Source organism: Rhinoderma darwinii, unplaced genomic scaffold (genome assembly GCF_050947455.1).
Source record: "Rhinoderma darwinii isolate aRhiDar2 unplaced genomic scaffold, aRhiDar2.hap1 Scaffold_617, whole genome shotgun sequence".
In the NCBI taxonomy this organism is placed as follows: Eukaryota; Metazoa; Chordata; class Amphibia; order Anura; family Rhinodermatidae; genus Rhinoderma; species Rhinoderma darwinii.
This window is the reverse complement of record NW_027464173.1, coordinates 25,019-48,181: the sequence shown is the minus strand read 5'-3', so window position 1 is coordinate 48,181 and position 23,163 is coordinate 25,019. Positions and strand designations below refer to the sequence as shown.

At 37.3% G+C, this 23,163-nt stretch overlaps 1 protein-coding gene across 1 annotated transcript in view; it reads right to left on the bottom strand.

The window, feature by feature from the left end:
- Window positions 1-23,163, bottom strand: part of LOC142726238 (titin-like) — a gene marked incomplete at its 3' end in the record, with an annotated part of 141,867 nt that overhangs the window by 95,672 nt on the left and 23,032 nt on the right. The window contains exons 33-75 of the mRNA XM_075849004.1: window positions 22,647-22,928; window positions 21,594-21,872; window positions 21,213-21,494; window positions 20,786-21,064; window positions 20,415-20,702; window positions 20,007-20,285; window positions 19,635-19,913; window positions 19,266-19,544; window positions 18,851-19,138; window positions 18,447-18,734; window positions 18,037-18,318; window positions 15,911-16,189; window positions 15,522-15,803; window positions 15,029-15,307; window positions 14,519-14,806; window positions 14,153-14,431; window positions 13,768-14,046; window positions 13,397-13,675; window positions 12,919-13,206; window positions 12,544-12,831; window positions 11,666-11,956; window positions 11,291-11,578; window positions 11,034-11,126; window positions 10,664-10,946; window positions 10,384-10,567; window positions 7,676-7,765; window positions 7,317-7,584; window positions 6,826-7,086; window positions 6,444-6,653; window positions 5,775-5,852; window positions 5,531-5,557; window positions 5,376-5,438; window positions 4,468-4,536; window positions 3,969-4,040; window positions 2,451-2,735; window positions 1,938-2,006; window positions 1,735-1,812; window positions 1,418-1,465; window positions 1,128-1,208; window positions 723-791; window positions 489-566; window positions 322-402; window positions 86-142 (exon numbers count right to left, since the gene is read on the bottom strand). Coding sequence (XP_075705119.1) covers window positions 86-142; window positions 322-402; window positions 489-566; window positions 723-791; window positions 1,128-1,208; window positions 1,418-1,465; window positions 1,735-1,812; window positions 1,938-2,006; window positions 2,451-2,735; window positions 3,969-4,040; window positions 4,468-4,536; window positions 5,376-5,438; window positions 5,531-5,557; window positions 5,775-5,852; window positions 6,444-6,653; window positions 6,826-7,086; window positions 7,317-7,584; window positions 7,676-7,765; window positions 10,384-10,567; window positions 10,664-10,946; window positions 11,034-11,126; window positions 11,291-11,578; window positions 11,666-11,956; window positions 12,544-12,831; window positions 12,919-13,206; window positions 13,397-13,675; window positions 13,768-14,046; window positions 14,153-14,431; window positions 14,519-14,806; window positions 15,029-15,307; window positions 15,522-15,803; window positions 15,911-16,189; window positions 18,037-18,318; window positions 18,447-18,734; window positions 18,851-19,138; window positions 19,266-19,544; window positions 19,635-19,913; window positions 20,007-20,285; window positions 20,415-20,702; window positions 20,786-21,064; window positions 21,213-21,494; window positions 21,594-21,872; window positions 22,647-22,928 — 8,769 coding nt within the window. The remainder of the gene's footprint in view (window positions 1-85; window positions 143-321; window positions 403-488; window positions 567-722; window positions 792-1,127; window positions 1,209-1,417; window positions 1,466-1,734; window positions 1,813-1,937; window positions 2,007-2,450; window positions 2,736-3,968; window positions 4,041-4,467; window positions 4,537-5,375; window positions 5,439-5,530; window positions 5,558-5,774; window positions 5,853-6,443; window positions 6,654-6,825; window positions 7,087-7,316; window positions 7,585-7,675; window positions 7,766-10,383; window positions 10,568-10,663; window positions 10,947-11,033; window positions 11,127-11,290; window positions 11,579-11,665; window positions 11,957-12,543; window positions 12,832-12,918; window positions 13,207-13,396; window positions 13,676-13,767; window positions 14,047-14,152; window positions 14,432-14,518; window positions 14,807-15,028; window positions 15,308-15,521; window positions 15,804-15,910; window positions 16,190-18,036; window positions 18,319-18,446; window positions 18,735-18,850; window positions 19,139-19,265; window positions 19,545-19,634; window positions 19,914-20,006; window positions 20,286-20,414; window positions 20,703-20,785; window positions 21,065-21,212; window positions 21,495-21,593; window positions 21,873-22,646; window positions 22,929-23,163) is intronic.

Here is a 23,163-nt window from a genome sequence, read left to right as displayed (position 1 = left end):
TGGACTCAACATACAAACATATACATGTAGACAGCAGATAAATATGCAGTAAAGCTTGCAAGCATCATATACAAAGCTATGATACCTCTAGCTGACGGAGTTTCCTCCTTTTTATGAGCAGGTACAGGCACCTTTTCTGCAGCTTAAAAATAAGATTTAGAGCATTTAATATCAACGTAATATACACACAATACTAATAAGAACTTGTTTACAAGACAGCACAAATAATGAGTGAGTGATTGAAAGACACACTGTAGCAGAATAATAAGCAACACAATTAAAGAAGCCACATAGAGGTATATAGACTATAGGTCTATATACCTTTAAGTGGTGGTACAGTTTCCTTTTTAAGAGTAGTTGGTACCTTCGCCTCTGGTATGGCTTTCTTTGGAACTTTAGGCACTTTAAAGATATTGAAACACTTAACACATGCTTTTTTTTACAACCTAGGTCCACTTTCAGGGAAAGGAAAGAATTGTTATCAATACCTTCTGTAATCTCTTCTTTTCTAGAAATAGACACAGCTCGTTTTTCCTCTACAACCATCTTCTCATGTACAGTGGGAACTATAGGATTTATAAGACATTGTATTCAACTGATGCTCTTAGAGAAAATTATATATGTTAATACATGGCAATAGATCTAGAGATAATGGTTATAGGAAAATACAATGATTGAGAGAGATACTGTATGGAATAATAAAGTAAAATTGTAGGACATACTTGTGCCTGCTGCAGCCCCTTCTACTTGTTGGGCATAGTAGAATTCTTCTGTTGCCCTTTTTTCTGCCACTGAACGTAAGAAAATAGAAAATATTAAACTTTTTAGTGTGTTATTGTATTTATAGATTTAGTATGCAGTAGAAATGTATTTAATTCAACACATTAAGGTTGCAAGAAGCACATTAGTTAGCTGGAAACTTACCATATTAATACAGGTTAAAAGAAAAAGTTTAAAAAAAGCATTTTTTTTATTTTTTTTTACTGCTGGTTAAAATATTTGAATTTTCTTTGAAAAAAATAAATGCAAAACCAACTAGTTAGCTGTAAAATGGGGTTTTGATAGTATTGCCATTGCATTATTGTTGACCTTATTAATGCTTGCAATACTATTTGTCTTACCCATACCTTTTACAGATGTTATTTGTTGTTTCCTACGCATGGAAATAGGAACTTCTTCTTCTGAAACTGCCCACTGACGAGCTTGTACTTAAAAAATAATGTGTATATTCAGGAATTACGTGTATTTTTGCTTTTGCAAAACTGCACTAAAGGGCTTTTAAACAATGTAGCTAACACCAACTGTTAATGTTGTAAAGCATTAGAGTTTCACTTTGGTATTGCTTCACTGTAAGAACTACATATTTTCACACTGTTAATTAGGATAAAAAGAAGAAAATTTATTGAGAAGAACTTACCCCTTCTCGCGTCAATTTCTTCATGGACTGGTACTGGCTTGCCTTTCTCTTGCCCTTTAAAAATATTTTATTTAATTTAAATAAGTAGGAAAGTTAAATATATTAATCTAGAAAGAAAGAAATGGATGAAGTCATTGCCCTGTCTAATCTCTTAATCCCTTGAGTAAATTTGGAGAGCCACAATCAACATTCATTATGATTATTATTATTATTAATAATAATAATAATAATAATAATAATGATAGTAAACAAATAAAAACTTTAGTGTGATCAATCCCTAATTATGGTTGTCTAACTAAAAAAAACAAAGGAGAAACCTTGTCTCCAAGTGCCTGCTTCCTCTTCTCTGGTCACAACTCTTCTTTCAAACTGTTCATCAACAGGCTTCCTCACCCCTGTAAACAAATACATTGTGTTTCCTAATGTGTTTTTGGCCTCTAGAATAGTAACTATAATGTGCTACACAATCTACATTTCCAACTATTCTAATAGCAGGGCAATTTCACATGACTGTATGTACCTGCAGGTGCTCCTGTCTTTCTGGGTTCAATTTCTGGGATCCTTCTTTCAGGTATCTCCTCTTCAATGGCTTAAGAAAAACAAGTCAAATGTCAAAGCAGACAATTTGGACATATATAGAGAGATAAATTAAAAGGTTATTTTTAATAGTAAGTATGTACAATTTGTCTCTATTTAATATATATACTCGGTAATTCATGCCTCCTCATGAGACTCTGAATGTGAGAAAGAAAGTGTTCCATTATGAACCTCCAACACAAGACAACGCAACAGTACTAAGTGCTTTAAGACATGAGACACTCTAGGACAATATGGTTGTCCTATTGGGGTTGTGCAAATATAACACAAACGTTACAATAACGAACATTATCAGTAGCTTTACATGGAACAGTAAAGAAAAACGAAAATAAAACATAAACAAAACAATACCAGACTTTTTAAATATGATACATTTACCAAATAAATAAATATACATATATATATACATATTTCGTCTTTTTTTTTTTCAATATACCTTCTTCATAATATTGTTCCCTTCCTCCATAAATTTCTTCCTGATAATATTGTTGTTTTTTCTCATAGACCTGCTCTTCATAATACTCTTTCTCTTCTTCGTAAACATGTCTCTCGTAAACCTCTTCCCTCTTGCCATACTCTTCATAGGCTTCCCCCTCTTCACCATAAGGTTCTTCGATTTCATAAGCTGGTTTAGGTTCACCGTAAACCTCAAAGAACTCTTCCTTCTTTTTGGATACAGCAACAACTTTAACATCTTCAGTTTTTCTTGGTTTTGCAGGGACTTTAAAAATATGCATTTGTGTTACAAATCCAATTCATAGCAAAAAATATAACTATGATGCATGGCAAAAGAGTGATTAGTGAAAAGAAGATTCTTGTGTGGTAAGAAAGTATTGATGAAGCAAGAAAGGTTTAAGTTCAACATCTCAGACCCAGTACACAAAATTCCTAAAGTGGTTTTTCCCATGATGGACATTTATTACCTATCCACACATAAGGTAATAAGTGTCTCATTGCTTTGGGCCCCATTGCTGGGACCACCACAATCAATAGAACAGGGGTCCGTTAATCCTCTCTTCATGATTGCAGTGAGGAGGTGGAGTTTAAATAGAGCAGCTGTCACTTATGCGCAGTACCACTCCATTCAAAGTGTATGGAACTGCGATTGTGCAGTGAGGAGGAACGGTCATGTAGTGAGAAGGAAAGGGGGGCTCAGGATCCCTGTCCTAGTTATCAAAGGGGTCCCAGGGGTCCTGTGTATAGGTGATAAATGTCCATTGTGGGAAAACCCCTTTATTATGTTGATAAAGAGATAGATGGACAATACAAAAGTCTAAAAAGATAAATATGAGAACGATAGATGATAGATAGATAGATAGATAGATAGATAGATAGATAGATAGATAGATAGATAGATAGATAGATGATAGATAGATAGACAATAGATAGAAATGATCAATTAACACAAATTTCTAAATAGAGAGATATTAGAAAGATTGTTTGACTGATTGACAGACAAAAAGATAGACAGATAGAAAGAATCAAAGATAGAACAAACGTAAAAACAACAAAATAATTAAGTAAAAACTTTTTTCAAAGACTGTGCTAAATTATACAGGAAGAATTTCTTACATTTAACATGAAGACAACTAATGCAATGTCATACACGCACCATATGCTATGTAGTTCAATAATAATATAACATATTTGTATGTATGTAAGTCATATGACATAATTCAAGGCAGTTTGAGAGCCCATTACATCAAAAATATTCAGACAGACATAAATACAATACATAAGATTAGAATAGGTCCAGCAATATAAAGAAGCACAAAACAGAAAATGAGATGTAAGATGCACAGCCGCTCATAGTATTGCCCATGGAATATTTTAGATACTTAGTTTCAACCAAACTTGATATTATATCATTGAAAGTCTTCCTTCATAGTATAATCAAGCTCAAGCTTATGATATCTGACTACATTAAGAGCTGATACTAGTCCTTTACATTTACCTTTAGCAGGAGGTGCTGGCACAGGAGAAGCAGGTTTTGCTGGGACTTTTTGTTTCTTGCCAACTACAGAAACTTTGATACAATAACACAAGTAAGGATATTTTTTTAAATAGAAATGATTTTGCCCTGTTGTCCCTGAATGTAGATGCCTATTGCAGATGATTTGTGATTACTATAGCAGTAAACGAAACGGACACACAATATATGTAACACAAATAATACAAAAAGAGGTGTATTTCCAAGAAATTATACATGACAAAAAACACACACATTACAGATCTAGACAGCCATGTAACAAATCGTCTGGTGACTATTATAAATATATATGATATAAGCTATATGTATTATGGAATATTATTTTTTGTGTTGGAATCACGCAGGTAACTACAATACATACGTTAATTTCTACAAAAATATTCTACAATTTTCTCCCAGGCATGTTACAGGGTATACACGAACCATTGGTTCATCTATTAAATCCTGACATCAGATCACTTACTTTTAGTTGGTGGAACTTCTACTCCAATATCTGGAACATCTCTGGTAACCTTTACACCTGGTTTAGGTACTAAGAAGGATACATATATATATATATATATTAATCACATTGTAAACTAGTCGGAATAATGACTACTACTTACTACCATGCTACTGCGTTAGCATGGTTAACGCAGCTTAAAAGAGTTTTCTCACCATAAGACGTGATAGCATATTGCTAAGATATGCCATCATTTCTGTTTGGTGGAGGTCTGACAGTCGGGACACCCACTATCCCCAGAATTTAGTGCTCCTTGACAGTTCATACTATCCAGGGACTTAAACACAGTCCCACTTGAAAGAACTGAAGGGATCTCTGTCCTTTTGTTCTTGGGATCAGCTGGGGTCTCAGAGGTCACAACCCACCAATTATAAATTTTTGTGGTATACTAGCAATATGCCATAACATTCTTAGAGGGCAATACCCCTTTAACATATAAGAATTCAGAACTTTAAGGCCTTGAAACTCATGAGATAAACTACTTGGTGGGGGCCATGTGATTAGCCATGAAATAGCATATGTGGTCACACATTACTTTAGTATGATGATTTTGTGTTTAGTAATGAGATCCCACAGTTTAATTACTAGTTAATGATGTTTTTATTACACTTGTACTCTATATGTACCTCTCTTTTGTTTCTTCACTTCTGGGAGTGGAGGAGGTAGTATGATTTCTTAGAATAAATAAATAGATACCACTTAGTTATACACACTGTAGCAATTTAATGTACTGTATAACAAATTGTAAAACTAAATCTAATAGAAGATATAGGGAGTAAGCACTATATTGAGAAAGGCCATGTAAGCACCAGTATTTTGGATTCCTGAAGACCAATGTGAAATAATACACCTTCAGATTTCTTATATACCTTCAATGATTGCTTCGTCTTCTAAAGGAGCAGATATATATGGTACTCTTGCATCTGGAACATCTAGAAAGAATTAATGATTGTTATATTTTTAACAATTAGAATTAGTGTATATGTTACTAATTGATCTTAAATAATTGAAACTTATGTCTTACCTGGTGGTCTAATTTCTAACTTCATTTCTAAAAAAGAAGGTAACATACATTTGTTAATCAGAATACATAAGATATAACTAAAACAATAAATTATAGGCAAACACCAGTAAATAAGAGGTGCCATTTATGATGGTAGAAGTGGCCATTGTCATTCTGCAGCTGGCATATGATGAGGGTGGTTACTCAGGTATAAAGGAACATCTGAGATTATAGGGGCATAGTTTTGGTGTCCATCAGTACATACCTTTGGTTGTCAGATACAGTTCAGCTGTGCTTGTGGCTTCACCTCTTGGCTCAAGACTGGCAATTACTGAATACACTCCTGCAGAATTGAAAATTATACACTTATTATGCCTTAACATAACAATTTACATTCCAGCTCATGGTTGAGGGGGTCTGTTTTCTGCTAAGGGGTCAACACTAGACATTCCCTTTAATTCTTCTGTTGATTTATTCTGAAAAAAGCAGGTCTGCCCATAAGTACAATTAAAATAACTACATTGCTTTGTTTTCTAATCTTGGTTGGGTTTCCATAATTCCCTTCCCATTATAGTTTTACTGTACATTATATTAGGGAACTTGGCACATGGATAACTTTGACATTAACAACAAATTATAGCCACTAGAGTTAGTGTATTTATCTTTTTATGTTGCACCTTTAAAAATTGAAGGGGTTATCCTAAGGTCAACATTTATAACCTCTTAACAGGATCGGTGATAAATATCTGATTGTTGGGGGCTCCACCTGTGTGGGGTGCAGTGAGGAATAACAGAGGCTCGGAACCCCAGTTCAAGTGATCATTGGGGGTCCCAGTGGTGGGGCCCCATGCAGTCCCACCTTTATCACCTATCCTGTTAATAGGTGATAAATCTTGATCTTGAGATAACCCCTTTAATAAAATAAACAACGTACCTTCATCTTCTGCTGTGACATTATGGATAGTCATGTAATGCCAGCGGCCCTCACTTCTAAAACTGTATTTGTCACTCTCTTGTAACTCCATTGTTCCTTTGTACCATGTGACTACAGCATCATCAAAAGATACCTCACATTCAAAGGTTGCAGATTCATGTTCACTCACAACAATGTTCTGAATAGTTTTCGTGAACTGAATTGCTTCAGCTATAAATAAGAAGTAAATAAAAAGAAAAATACATTTTACAAGAAAAATACATTTTAGCTCTTAAAAACAACTGTGGTATATTTAACATTGTTATCATATATTGTAATATCAGGTAAATTGATAAGATGACATTAAACATTGTATCTGATTCATTCACATTTGAATACAAACCTTCGATGATGAGATCTGCAGTAGTTTCCAGATTTTCATACTTGCAAGTGTACTGTCCTTGGTCTTCTGTTCTTACATCTTGGATAACAAGTTTGTGTATCTTCTCATTCACCTCTGTTGAATATCTTCCTCGAGGTTCGATTACTCTACCATTTTTGTACCACTTGGATTTTATATTTGGAATAGAAAACTCACAAACCAATGTACTACTATGTCCTTCTTTGATGGAATTTTGCTCAAGATGCTTTTCAACCATAGGATCTGTAAATAAACATATACATCATTTTCAGATGAAGACATTCTTGATAAAAATAGATTACAATAGGGGCATAAATATAGGGGGTTGCATGGGTAGCAGTCGCATCCTAGCCCTGCCACATAAGAAAGTACCAGTATTATACATGGCACATGGTAGGTGGGTGGACTTCTTATAGATTTTGAGCTTCAAGTTACGCATCTGGGTTACAAATATAAATATGCAACATATTTACCAATGACAGTTAATTTGGCACTAGCAATGTGTGGTCCACACACTACACGGTAATTTCCTTGGTCTTCAGGCTGACAGTTCCTGATTCTCAGATAATTGCGGTCTTCTTGGATGCTGATGTCATATTTTTCATTGGAATCTAATTTGACAGTTCCTTTGTACCAGGAGAGCTTGATTTCAGGATAATTGATCTTGATTTCACATTCAAAGACTGCCTCCTTCTTTGTCTGCACAGTCTGATCTTCAATGTCCTTCATTAAATTGATAGGCTATAAAAATAATAAATACGTCAGTTAATTCAACTCAACCAAACCATGTAAAACAACATCATTTTTATGACTATGGGGACATTACACTTACTTCAGCTTGGGTCATTCTTTGCTGGATGAAAGAGACAAGCTCATCAAATTCTTGCTCGTCAGTACGAGATCCTTCCTCAAATTCCACCTCCTAGTAGAAATGGGAGAGGAAATATTAATAATAACATTGCAGATTCTAATATTATGAAAAACATTTTTTATTGCATTTTGAAGAATGTGATTAAAGTAACACAATCACTGGTACATTTTGTCTGAAGTCTTTCATCTTTCCTTGAAGTTCATGACTAATTTAAGGAAAAACTCCACGCAAAGCTTAACACTCTTTTTCTTTTAGATATGTGTACAAATGGAAGTCACCAGGAACAGTTCTGCCGTCCTACAGCCCCATCTATGTTACTGGCTGTTAAAAAAAACCTGGATGGGTCCTGGACAGATTTGCAGAACTTGCTGGACTGCAGCATAGATTATTATTTTTTCAGTAACAGGGAGGAGGCTGAGGTAGGACAGACTGAACTTTTCTGCTTCCACTTGTCAAAAGATCAGCAGCCGGTTTTCTTCATTTATTTCCTGTTGCTTATTTAGCAACAACATATTTAGCAGCACTGCAAACAGATTGTCATCACTTAAATCAGTCCCCAATGAGACTCACAATGTTCCTTTTTCAAACACACAGCCACCACGGACAATTTTCATTGGAAGCCAATTTACCTATGTTTTGGCGTATAAGATAAAAAGAGTGAACCCAGAAGAAAACCCATACAAACAGGGTTGGAATATACAAAGTCTATGAAAATGTTGTTGTTGGTCAGTTTCATGCCCAGGACCCGGGTGCAGCAAGGCAACAGTGGTAACAACTGAGCCATTGTGCTGCCCCTGCATTAGGTGGATTTCTCATCAAACAGAGTAGTATGGATAATTACTGTAGATAATAATGTGGGGAGCCATGATAGTGGGAAAGATTTTGTAGTGAGATATAATTTGCATAAACCTTGCATATTTCTAGCTATATCCAGCCATAACTTCTCAAATTTTGTGCAAAGGTAGGAGCTTAATGATATTCTTTCCTCTTAAAAATTATTTTTATTAAATTCTCAAAGGTACAAATTCAACTGAACAGTTGACTTGAGTACAGGTTGCAAAAGCAAGAACTAAACATAGGTAGAGCATAAGATAAGCCAATTAAAAAGTTTGTAAATACAAAAATCCATTGTCACATCTCCGAGGCAGAGGAGGAATACTGTATAAGATGTCTAACATAATACAGTTGATGAACACGCTCAAGTTGAAACTGGAACATCATGAACTCAACATAGTGAAGGACTGGAAGAGGGTACCATGAGTGTCTAAGTAGGAGGAGAGTCAGTCCAAAAAGATTTATTGGAGTCATCTTTACAAAAGTCAAACCAAGGTTCCAAAATAAGTGTAAATTTAGGATGAGTACATAAGACTAGGTGGCTTATTGATATTCTAAAGGAATTTAATAAAGCTTACTGTATATATGTTTGAAGTGGACAACTAATTTAAGCTGCACTACTGAGATCAGGGCCGGCGTCAACACCCGGCTAACCCGGGCAAGTGCCGGGGCCCACTACCATTGAGGCGGCACACTTGGCCGCTTGGTGCTGTCACTGCCGTCATCACGCCGATGTCAGGAGGAGAGAATAGTCCCAGGCAGAGCGCTAGCTGCTCTGCTCCGGGACTCCGTCTCTGCAGAAGCCCCTGACATCACTGTCCATATTTGAGCAGTGATGACAGAGGGAGAGAAGGAGTCCCAGGCAGAGTGCTACAAGAGGCTCTGCTCCGGGACTCTGTCTCTGGGGAAGCCCCTGACATCACTGTCCATATATGGACAGTGATGTCAGGAGGAGAGAAGGAGTCCCAGGCAGAGCACTAGAAGCGGCTCTGCTCCGGGACTCCATCTCTGGGGAAGCCCCTGACATCACTGTCCATATATGGACAGCATTGTCAGGAGAAGAGCAGTGTCACAGGCAGAGCGTTAGTGGCACTCTGCCCGGGACTTTGGCTCTGGGGTTACCACCGACATCACTAGCCGTATATGGACAGTGACATCAGGGGTTTCTCCTGAAGCAGAATCCCCAGCCAGAGCATCGGCAATGCTCTGCCTAGGGATTCCACTGCTAGAGGGAACCCCAAATCGCTACCTGCAGGGGGGAGGCTGTGTGGTACTACCAGGGAGGATGGCTGTGTGGCACTACCAGGGTGGTGGGCTGTGTGGCACTACCTGGGAGGAGGGGGCTCTGTGGCACTATCTGGGTGGAGGTGGCTGTGTGGCACTACCTTGGAGGGGAGTTGTGTGGCACTACCTGGGAGGAGGGGGCTGTGTGGCACTACATGGGAGGAGGGGGCTGTGTGGCACTACCTGGGAGGTGGGAGCTGTGTGGCACTACCTGGGAGGTGGGGCTGTGTGACTCTACCTGGGAGGGGGCTGTGTGGCACTACCTGGGAGGGGGGCTGTGTGGCTCTCCCTGGGAGGGGGCTGTGTGACACTATCTACAGAGGGCACTAAATTTATGGGGGTACAAACTGGGGGCCTAATATATATATGGGGGACATAAACAGGGCCTAGCGTCTATATGGGGGCACAAAGTGATGTTTTCTGCCATTTTACTGCCGCCGTGAGTTCCCCCGCAAAGGGGCCTACTAAGTCTGTGTCGCCCAAGGGCCCACATAAACCTGGAGCCGGCCCTGACTGAGATACAATCACATCATAATACTGAAATGACATACCATTCTGCGACTCTCCTCTTCTCTGCTAGCTTTAAGTAGTTCAAAGGCTTGAAGTAGGCCACGGAAATCTGTTATGCCATACATACGGGCATATTTTTCATACTCCTTTGGATCAACGTTTTTAAGGAGTTCCATAATATCAATAGCTTTCTCTTCTTCCTCCTCCTTCTTCTTAGTTGGAGTTCTAAAACAAAAAAAATGCAATAAATCAAATGAATAGAATTTGTATAGATATTGAAACAAATCTTTGCACCACATCTCATATATTAAATGTATTTACTTTTTCAATTTAGCTCTGAGGTCACCCTCCAATGCCTCTTGTTTCTTCTCCTCAACTGTCAGGTTAGTGCTGGAATCAATTTCACCATGCTTATTAAAGGCCACACATCTATACTGCCCAGAATCAGTTTTGGTGACTTCCTTAATTTCCAGTTTAGCTTCATCTCCTTTCTGCTGAACAACAATGCGGCCACCATGGTTGAGCTGTCTCCATTTTCCCTTCATCCATTTCACATTAGGAATTGGATCACCACCAACTTTAGCAATGAATGTAGCTGTACCCTCTGAAGGAATAAAGATATGGTCACATACCTGTGTAGGATTTGTCACATTTTTACACCAAGAAAATTGGTCAACAATTGTTCACTTACTTTCTGCAACCTTTACACTAACTGGCTCAGAAACAAAGAACAGCTTTCCTTCAATTGGTGCCTTCTTTGCTGGTGCGGCAGCTTGTGCTTTTTCTTTTTTTTTTTTTTTTTTTAAAAGAGAAAAAATACTTGTTATTGAATTTTGAATTATTTGAAACAATATTAGAATTAATGCTTAATATAAAAAAATAATAATTAAAAGGAAACCCATTTTCGCTAATTAGCATATGACATTTTATTTTAATTATTTTTAGTACCTGTTACTGTAACGTTACATTTAGTGGATTCACTTCCTGCAGCATTAGTAGCTTTACAAATGTAGTCGCCTGCATCTGTCTTTGCAGCAGTTTTAAGTTCCAGTGTTGCTGTTCCCCTAACAAAAGTGACGCTGCAGGTATTAGAAGACTTGATTTCGCGCCCAGCCTTGAGCCACTGAATTCTGATTGGCTGTGATCCATCAACATGACAATTGAGTTGTAAGCCTTCTCCTTCGGTGACACTCACAGGTGACAGTGACACATCAAATACTGGAGGCTTTTTGGGTTCTGATTTAAAAAGATCCAAAATATAGGTTAGTCAATCCAAGCCAGTAGCAATTCTTTCAAGTAACAATAAATATACTACAACTTTACCTTTAATAAGTACTGAAGAGGTACAAATGGCACTTCCTGCATCATTTGACACTTTGCAGGTATACAAGCCTGCATCTGTCAGACTGGATTTTCTAACATTCAGAAGAACTACATTATTTTTGAATGAGACTTCATTATTTGCTGACTGTTGAACTTCTTGGTTATTCTTCAACCATGACACAATCAGTGGTTGTGAACCAGCAACACGACCTTCTAATTTGAAAGCGTTGCCTTCAGTTTCTTCAAGAGTTTCTGAAAGTTTCTTGGTGAATGATGGGGGCACTTTACGTTCTGTGGAGACAAGTAGATAATTATAAAAATGCCTATTTAATTTATCTATAGCAGTGAGTAGTAAACGTTAGAAGGGATGGCATATCACTAGGATATGCCATAACTTGCTGATCATGGTGGTTCGACCCCTGATGCCCACCGATCTGCAGAATGAAGAAGCTCCTTCACAGTATTCCTCCTGTCCACTCACTGTGCAGGGAATGTAACAGAGCCCCATTCACTGGGGTGAATAGGATTATTAGATTTCACAGTGGTCGGACCCCCATCGATCATAAAGTTATGGCATAACATTATTACATAGGAATACCCCATTAACCCTCATAATGTTTTAAAATACATATCCCAGCAATTACTATACATATTAAGAGAGATATCGCAACAAACACATATCCACACACATCAGGCACTGCTTGGGATTAAGCTATAATTAGAAACTGAAGTGTTGGTAATTTAAAGTTTACTGTATACTTGGGAAAATTTAAGCTGTTATTACACAAAATATACTATTCTAATACGTATGAAAATTCTGTGTACTTTTCATAATTTCACTTATTGCTAGCTGGATATGTTGTCTCCAGAATACATACCCTGTACATTAAGCTTCACTGTGCAAGAATCTTTTCCGATATCATTGCTGGCAGAGCAGATGTACTGTCCACAATCGGCTTTGTCAGTTTTTACAAATGTAAGCTTGGTGGTATTTTCCAATTGATCAACTTTATAGTTTCCTCCAGTTTTAATTTCTTTATTTTCTTTTGACCAGGTAAGTTTGATGGGCTGACTACCTGTCACATGACACTCAAATACTGCAGGATCTCCCATGGGAACATCCACTGGTGAAGGCTTAACATCAAAGAATGGTGGATTTCTACCCTCTAAAAGGTATAAAAAAAAAAAAAATTAGAAATACTGAAGAGAATTTCACCCTACTGTTAAAATATGAGAATGGACAACACACAAACCTGTAAGAATGAGTTTGGCATTAGAGGAGGCAGTGCCAACAAAATTGATAGCCGTACATGTGTACTGCCCAGCATGGTGTCTGCCAGTTTGTAATATTTGAAGGGTAGCTGTTTTATCTATATAAGATGTTTGAATATTATAGTCATCTCTTATTAGTACACCATCTTTATACCAAGAAACCTCAATAGGTTCTGACCCAACTATTTGACATTCAAATGACACCGATAAGCCAATAGTTTCCTGTATGTCCTTCACTTTTCTCTCAAAGGAAGGTGGAAGTATACGCTCTGCAGAAAGACATGATGCAGTAAAGAATGTTGAATTGTTTCTGAACACTGCATGGTGCAAAGAAAACGGCAGGAAGCGATCACAGATAAGCAGAGACATTAGCACTGTACTTCACATTTTCCTATCAGTTACCACAAATTGTCTTTTGCATAGAAATGTTAAAAATAATGATAAAATTACTATGTTTACCTTTCACGGTTAGAAGTGCAGAAGTTGAAGCATCACCAACATCATTTTCTGCTTTACATATGTATTCTCCAGAATTCTGAAGTTCTGCTTTAGTAAAAATAAGTGTAGAAACATTGTTCTTGAAATGAATTTTGCAAGCATCAGTTGGTCGCAGTTTGGTATCACCCTTGTACCAAGATACTTTTATTTCTGGTGTTCCTTGAATTTGGCACTGTAATGATGCTGCATCACCTGCAGCGACCTCCACAGATTCAAGTGGTGTAAGGAAATATGGTGGTTCTAGAAGATAAGGCATCACATTCAGTAAACTTATGTAATATCCAGATTGTACATTATAAAAATAAAATTTATGATAAAACTAGGATGCATACCTAATACTGACACCGATGCTTGACAGGTGTCATGTCCAATTGCATTTTCTACACGGCAAGTGTATACACCATCATCATCATTTGTGCAACTTGAATATTCCAGAATACAAGATGTATCTGTTGTGATTATGCTGCAACGTTCAGACTGAGATATCTCAACACCATTCTTCTTCCACGTTGCATATATTGGAGGAGTTCCAGTATATGTGCATTCGAGAACAATGGGTTTTCCTGTATTTGTCTGATAATTAGAAAGCTTCTTCACGAATAGAGCAGGTTCTAGAAAAAAAATCAAATACAAGATAATGAGCAATTTCACACCGCAAATGAATGGATTACATATTGAATGATTTATAGTAATGCTTTTATACTCTTAAAAACCAACCTTTAACAAAGAGTTGAGTTGAACAAGAGTCCCTTCCAGCATCATTACTAACATGACAGGAATAATCACCACTTTGTAGGCTGTTGACATTATATAGCTCTAGTACTGCCATGGAGTCAGTTAGTGTGATATTGCAATTGCTGTCTGGCAAGATTTCCTCACTTCCTTTATACCAAGAAACCTTAAATGGTGGAGTACCACGAAATACACCTGCTAAGGTTACTGTGGCTCCTGGAAGTACTTCAACAGGTTCTGGCTTCTCAACAAATGATGGTGGCTCTAAAATATGAAAAGACATATTAACAGAAGAGTCCAGAATGTAAACATTATAAGTAGAGAAATCAATCTACTATTTAGACAACTGACCTTTAACAGACAAAACAGCACTGCATTCATCAGATCCAGCAACGTTGGTGGCATGGCAAACATATTTTCCGGCATCTGATGGTGCCAGGTCGTTTACTTTCAATAAACAGGTGTTGTCTGTGAGGGCAGTTTGGTATTTGTCACTACTGGTGATCTCATTTCCATTGAATGACCAGGAAACCACAATGGGTGGTGAGCCAGATACTTTACACTCCATGGAGGTTGTGGATCCAAGAAGTCCATAGGTTTCCTTCAGTTTTCTAGTGAACGATGGAGGAATAATACGGTCTGAGAAAAGAAAACAAAAATGTGAGCAAGTAAGGCAATTATCTTAAAGAAATGGTGTCCATTTTCAAACAAGCTTACAAATATCACTTTTCCAAGAATTGAGAACCAAGCTGGCTTAAATTTATGAGGTCATGATGTATGATAGATTATGTTTACAATACAAATATTGCGACTAAAGAAAAAAATATGTATTTTTCTTGGATAAAACATTTAAAAAAATACCTGATATATCAACTGTAGCTGAACAGCTGCTCTTGCCAACATTGTTTTTCACCTCAAACACATATTCACCAGCATCGGCTTTTCCAGTGGACAATATTTTAAGGCTAGAAACCTTGCTAAAGAAACTAATTTTGTATTTCTCATCATTGGATAGTTCTGATCCATCTTTAAACCAAGTAGTTATTAGTTCTGGAGTTCCACCAACAGTGCACTCCAGGGTGCAAGACTCTCCTGCTGTAACCTTGATTGGTTGTGGTTTCTCAACAATAATTGCTGGTTCTGGAAAATAAAGGTCAAAGGACCAAATAAGATAAGAAAGAAGAAAGCAGAATGTTCTTCTATGGAAGAGGGCGCGTTTAAGCATAATATACAATAATAAGGTCATATTTAACCACATGATAAGTTAATCTCAACTAATATCTAATCTTTTTCAACAATTCATATCAATATAAATCACAAAAGCAGATATGAATTTTAATAAGAGGTCACAAACCTAGAACTGATAGACTTGCAAAGCATTCCTGTGCACCAGCCTCATTTTTGATCTGGCAGGTGTATTTTCCAGTATTCTCTGCCTTGGTAATTGCAAAGTGAAGAGTTGCAATGTTGTCTGTGAATGAAATACTGATATCTTGACTTTCTCGAACAACTTCATCTTTGTCTTTCAGCCATACGACGGTTATAGGATGAGTGCCTTCAACAACAGCTTGAAGCTGAGCAGGCTCTCCAACCACAGAAGTGAAGTTATCAATCTTTTGCATAAATCTTGGAGGTTCTACAAGAAAGTAAGAAAGACAGGATAAGGATTCTAATAGAGGATAAAAAATGCTTTTGTGAAGGAGAAACCCAAGAACAAGATAGATGTTGTGGATGTTTACCAACCTTTCAGCTTAATAGAACATAGACATGTGTCGCTTCCAACATCATTCACTGCTTTACATAGATATTCACCAATGTCACCAGCATCAACTTTAAGAATGTGAATAGAAGCAAGATAATTTTCTGTAATGATCTTGAATTTCTTACTGCTCTTTATCTCTCTTCTGTCTTTGAACCAAGTCACTTCAAATGGAGAAGTGCCTTGTAGTTCACACTTAAGAGTTACATCAAGTCCTTTTAATGTTAGTACAGGTTCTGGCTTTGCAATGAAAACTGGTGGTTCTACAATACCAAAAAAAGCACATTTTATTTTCATGAACTTATGACATAGAAAGATTATAAAATATTGCAAAGGTAAAATAAACAATAACTTAAATTATCTAAGATTTTTCCCTGCTTTATTTAGGCAAAATTATAATCTAGTTGGATCAATTGTCAAGATTATAGTAAGAAAATTAAATAATAAAGTAATTAATTATGTAAAAAAGTTTAAGTTCAGACAGACATGAGACACATCTCTTAATCATTGAATTCAGGTGCTTAATTCAGTCCCATTGCCCCGGTGTATCACTTTAAGCACCTAGCCATGTAGTCTACAAACATTTGTGAAAGAATGGGTCATTCTACAGATCTCACTGAATTCCAGCGTGGTCCTGTAATAGGATGCCACCGGTGTAACAAGTGAGTTCATGAAATTTCTTCCCTCCCAGATATTCTACGATCAACTGTAAGTGGTATTATTTCAAAGTGGTAGCATTTAGGAAGCACAGCAACTCAACCATGAAGTGGCAGGCCACACAAAGTTATAGGGCAGGGGGTCGCCGTGTGCCGAGGCGCATAGTGCATAAAAGTCTCCAACGCTCTGCTGACTCATTAACTACAGAGTTCCAAACCTCATGGGGCATTAACATCAGTGCAAAAACTGTGCACCGGGAACTTCATGGTATGGGTTTCCATGGCCGAGCAGTTGATTGCAAGCCTTATATCACCAAGCACAATGCCAAGTATCGGATGGAGTGGTCAAGCCGCCGCCACTGGACTCTGGAGCAGTGGAAACGTGTTCTGTGGAGTGATGAATCAAGATTCTCTACCTGGCAGTCTTATAAACGAGTCTGGGTTTGACGAATGCTAGGAGAGCGTTACCTGCCTGACTGCATTGTGCCAACTGTAAAGTTTGGCAAAGGAGGGATAATGCTAGGGGGTTATTTTTCAGGGGTTTCAGCAGTATCTCCCACAATCCTTGCAACTAATGCACTTTATATAGGCCATACACATATACTGGCTGGTGAGCGGCTCATGCAGCTTTATGTGTACTACCCCATGTGTATAAAAAATGGCTAGACCATTGTATTTAGCAAGCTTTTTACATTTTGTGTCTCCCTTATTTCCTCATAGATTGTAAGCTCTTGCGAGCAGGGTCCTCACTCCTCTTGTTTGAATTGTTAATTAGTTTTGTCACTATGTAATGTCTGATACTGTCTGTACATGTTCCCTCTAAATTGTAAAGTGCTGCGGAATATTTTGGCGCTATATAAATAAAGATTATTATATTATTATTATTATTATTAGACTGCTTAGTTCCAGTGAAGAGAAATCTCAATCCTTCAGCATACCAAGACATTTTTGACAATTGTATGTTTCCAACTCTGTGGGGAAGGCCCTTTTTTGTTCCAGCATGACTGTGCCCCAGTGCAGAAAGCAATGTCCATAAAGACATGGTTGGGTGAGTTTAGCGTGGAAGAACTTGACTGGCCCACCCAGAGCCCTGACCTCAACCCTATCGAACACCTTTGGGATGAACTAGAACAGAGATTGCAAGCCAGGCCCTCTCATCCGACAACAGTGTTTGATCTCACAAATGTTCTTCTGGATGAATGGGCAAAAATTCCCACGGACACGCTCCAAAATCTTGGAAGAGGAATAGAGTTTTTAGCTGCAATGGGGCGGGGGGCAGACATCATATTAATGCCTATGGATTTAGAATGAGATGTCAGAACAGTTCCTGTAGGTGTAATGTCAAGGTGTCAGAATACTTTTGTCCATATAGTGTATGTAAAAGATACTATATGCTGTAATATAATGCTTCACTCAATTTCAATTAATGACATTTAAGACGAAGATAACCATACCTTTTACTTTTAGTGAAGTGCTACAGCTAACGCTGCCTGCGTCATTGTGAGCTTCACATGTGTAATCTCCACTGTCTTCAATGCTGGCATCAGTTATCTCCAGCACAGCGACAGAGTCAGCAAAGGACATGGTATATTTTCCACTATGTTGAATCTCTGCATCATTTTTAAACCATACAACTCTTATCTCCGGTGACCCAGTGACTTTGCATTCAAACCTATCAGATTCGCCTTGTTTGATGACCTTTGAAGATTCCAACTTCTTTACAAATCGTGGGGGTTCTTGTAAAGAAAAAGATAAATACATTATGATTATGTTTAATTTAATAGTCATAAGAGCAATGGTCATAAGCCCATGACTATCCTCGAAGTTTACTGTTAGATCAACAAAACATCTCAGTAAGACATACCTTGTACTTCAAGAGAGGCTGTGCAAGAGTCTTTTCCAACTTCATTGGTGGCGTAACATGTGTAGATACCAGCATCAACCTTGCTAACTTTAAGGACCTTTAAATGAGCTTTGTTTTCGGTAAAAGTAATTTTGTAGTTTCCACCAGGACGAATTTCTCTGTTGTCTTTTGCCCAGGAGACTTTGATTGGATGTGTTCCAGTGACGTGACACTCAAAATTGGCTGCTTCGCCAAGCGGAACATTTGTAGATTCAGGTTTTATATCAAAAACAGGAGCGGATTTTGGTTCTGGAAGTAAAACATAAATACAAATATGGTAACATGTTCCTAGAAAATTCTTCAATATGCCACTTCAGATTTTTGAAAGATTAAGTAAGAAGTCTGAAACTTTTGATTCAACAAACCTGTAAGAGTAAGTTTAGCACTGGAAGATGCTGACCCAATAGGATTTGAAGCAGTGCAAGAATATTGACCAAGATGGTTGACGCTAGTGGTCAAAATCTGAAGAGTTGCTACGTTGTCAATAAACGATGTTTGCACAATATTGTCATCTCTCAAAAGAACACCATCCTTATACCAAGATACCTCAATTGGCTCAGAGCCATTGATTCGACAGTCAAAGGTAACTGATGAACCAATAGTTTCTTGAATATCCTTAACTTTCCTGGCAAATGAAGGAGCCACCTTACGCTCTGCAAAAAAATAAGTTTTAGCAATATAAGTGCTTTGTAAACCTCAGGCTGCATTTTTCTCATTCCATAAAACCATGTATGGTATACCATAAGCAAAGATAAGAAGTTTTAAGAAAGTTAATTTCACCTTGTATAGTGAAAAGAGCACTGGAAGAAGCAGATCCAACAACGTTTTCGGCTTTGCAGATATATTCACCACTATCAGTTTTCTCTACCTTATTGAAAACTAATGTGGCAACATTGTTTTTAAACTGCATTTTGTAAGCAGGCGTTGATCTCAGTTTTGTATCTCCCTTATACCAAGAAACTTTTATTTCTGGGGTTCCTCCCACTTGGCATTGCAAAGAAGTAGATTCTCCAATATTAACTTCCACTGGTTCCAATGGTGAAATGAAATAAGGTGGTTCTAAAGAACAAACAATGGTTATAGGAACCATTAAAACAATATGAAGCAAGACAGGAATATTTATAAAATGATTGTTATGAAGGTACAAACCTAAGACAGATAATAAAGCACTACATGTATCCTTGCCAGCCTCGTTTGCCACTTGGCATATGTATTCCCCATCATCCTCCAAAGTGGTATTAAATATTTCAAGTAGGCAAGACTTTTCTGTAGTGGTTATACTACATCTTTCTGATTGGCTTATGTCTCTGCCATTCTTTTTCCATGTAACCAAAATGGTGGGTGACCCAACATAAGTGCATTCCAAAGTGATAGGTTTGTCTGATTCAACGCTAAAGTCATTCAGTTTCTTCACAAATGTTGCTGGTGCTATTACGGAGTAATAAAGAAAAAAAACTTATGAATATATGTAATGCTATTGAGATTTTGCATTCTACCTGTGAAATCTAATCTATAACTAACCTTTGACAAGAAGGTGTGTTGTGCATGAGTCCTTGCCAGCTTCATTGCTTATCAGACAAGTGTAGTCTCCACTCTGTAATGTGTCTACATTGTACAATTCCAAAGCAGCAAATGAATTTTGCAAAGAAATATTACAATTTGGTCCTGGTACCAACTCACTGCTCCCTCTAAACCAGTGAACTTTAATAGGTGCTGTTCCTTTAATCACACTGGTAAAGGTCACGCTAGAGCCTGGTATAACTTCCTGCGGTTCAGGTTTCCTCACAAAAGAAGGTGGTTCTACAGATGTAACAATAAAATTATTATTATTGACGTTTGAGCTTTAAAAAGAAAAGATGAATATATTAAGATATAAGAAAATTAGCACTTTAGAGTCTTCTTCTATAACGAGCATTAGTTGTTACTGACCTTGAACAGTCAAAGATGCACTACATTCCTCAGTTCCTGCCACATTAGAAGCCTCACATGTGTAGTTTCCAACATCTGAAGACTCTAGCGAGTTCACCACTAAGGCACAGGTGCTATCTGAAAAGGTGATTTCGTGTTTGTGACTACTAACAATTTTGTTCCCATTTTGATACCAAGAGGCAGAAATAGGAAGTGAGCCAGACACTTTGCATTCCAAGCGTGTTGAGGAACTCAATACACCGTAGATATCTTTTAGTTTTCTGGTGAAAGATGGTGGAATAACACGATCTGTGGAGGGACAGTGTTATGATGAGTAAAAGATACACCTACCATTAAATGTTATCTTAGCACTAAGATATAATGAGACTAACCAAGAACATCAACTGAAACAGTACAGCTGCTTTCACCGACATCATTGATGACTTCAAATGTGTATGCGCCACTGTCTGCCTTATCAGCAGAGAGAATCTTGAGAGTTGATCTTTTGTTAGAGAAACTAATTGAGTATTTGTGGTCATTGTGCAATTCCTTGGCATTTTTATACCACTTAGTTATTAGTTCAGGTGAACCAGCGACTGTACATTCAAGAGAACAGGTACCACCAGCTGTGACTCGCATTGGCTCTGGCTTCTCTACAATTCTTGCTGGTTCTGAAACAAAATTACAAAAATCCTCTTAAACCCTCTTCAAAGACCACGTCAAGATGATTATTCATCTCATGCCTATACCATAAGATCAATATTAATTTCTTAAAGAATGTAAAGACATAACTAACTGGTTATTCACAAGGTTACCAACCTATTAAAGAAAGAACTGCGGCACACTCTCGTGCTCCCACTGCATTGGTGGCTTGACATGTGTATTTTCCTGCACTTGAAGACTCTGTGCTAGCAATTTGCAAAGTTGCAACATTATTTGCATAAAAAATTTTGAGATTTTCACTCTCTCTAACAATATCTCCTTTGTCCTTGAGCCAGGTGATGGAAATGGGCTGAGAACCCTCCGTTACAGCCTGCAACTCTGCCGTTTCTCCAATAGGGCAAGCGGAATCGCTGAGTTTTTTCACGAAACGTGGTGGTTCTATTAAAGAAAACAATTGCGCATGATTCAGTAATCAGAATGTTTAAGAGAGTATGATGAGCACATTTTAAAGAAGAGTCAATTGCAGTGTCTACCAACCTTTAAACTTGATAGCACATACACAGTTATCACTTCCGACTTCATTGACAGCTTTGCATTGATATTCCCCTATATCTGCTGTCTCCACATTTAAAACGTGAATGCTAGCATGGGTGTCTTTAGAGGTGACCTTGAATTTTTTACTGCTTCGAATTTGTCGCCTGTCTTTGAACCAGGCAACTTCAAATGGTGGGGTCCCCAAAAGTTCACACTGAAAACTCACATCAACACCTTTTACAACTTCCACTGGGGTAGGCTTTTTAACAAAAATAGGGGGCTCTAGAATTGGAAAAAAAGACATTGTTTATAAAATACTTAAATTATTTTCTATTGTAAGAATCAAACGCATCGCATTATACCATATTTTAGGATTCTAAAAAGTAATGTCTATAAACTAGACTAATTTTTGACAGGATAATTATCCAATAATATATTTTTTTCTGTGTATGGGCTCCGGGAGATAATTATGACTTCTTCGAAGTTACAAAAAAAACCGAAACTTAATGTTGGGGGTAAGATGAACTCAAATGTTAATTATAATAGTAATGTAGTTAAGGCCTATTTCAGATGGCCGTAATACAGCAACATATTAAGGTCTGTATCACTGCTTCAACACCCAGACAGCCTATGGTGCTGACATCTTAGTAAATTTGGGTGTTGTAGCTGTAATACCATCAGCAAAATGAGGCCACATTATGGGCATTTGAAATTGGTTTTACTAAGCTACATTTTAATAACAGCGTATGATGGATTTGCATCATACTCTGCATGTGACAATTATGCCACTTCTAAGAAAAGAAACACTTAAAAATAATATCTTCAAACTATGCTGATTGATACAAAAATGAAAAAAGTAGTCAAATGCTATGGTACATTGCCTTCTTCCTTATATAATAAAATAAAGGAACTATTCCTGCACTGTACCGTACTTGGAGCCCATATTCGCCTATTAAATTTTCTAGATATATATGTAAAAAGTTACATTATGTTTAATAAAGGTTATAAAGATCACAATATAAAACATCCCATAGAGGCTATTGATTAAAATTGCACCTTTCACTGCGATTGCTGTACTGCAGCTTGCACTGCCAGCGTCGTTATGAGCTTCACAGGTATAATCTCCGCTGTCTTCATCGCTGAAATCAGTAATTTCAAGTACTGCTAAATTGTCGACAAAGGATAAGTTGTGCTTTTCGCTTGGATGAAGTTCGGTGTCATTTTTGTACCAAACAACTCTAATCTCTGGAGATCCGCTAATTTTGCATTCAAACTGAGCCGACCCACCAAGTTTCACAATTCGAGAAGGTTCTAGCTTCTTTACAAATTTTGGAGGTTCTAAGAAATTAAAAGAAGAAAGTAACTATCTGTGCAAGCATATAAATTAGATTGTGTAAATTTGACTAGCTGTATAAATGTGTGCTAAAATATGTGACAGGAATGTTACGGAGTATGAACTATTGTGCTTTAAAATGTTGTCCTTTCCTACTGACCAACTAATGATACCCTGTAGCTCTCTAGCTATGTAAATTGTTCTATGATGAATGAACAAAAGTTCTTACCATTTTTAATC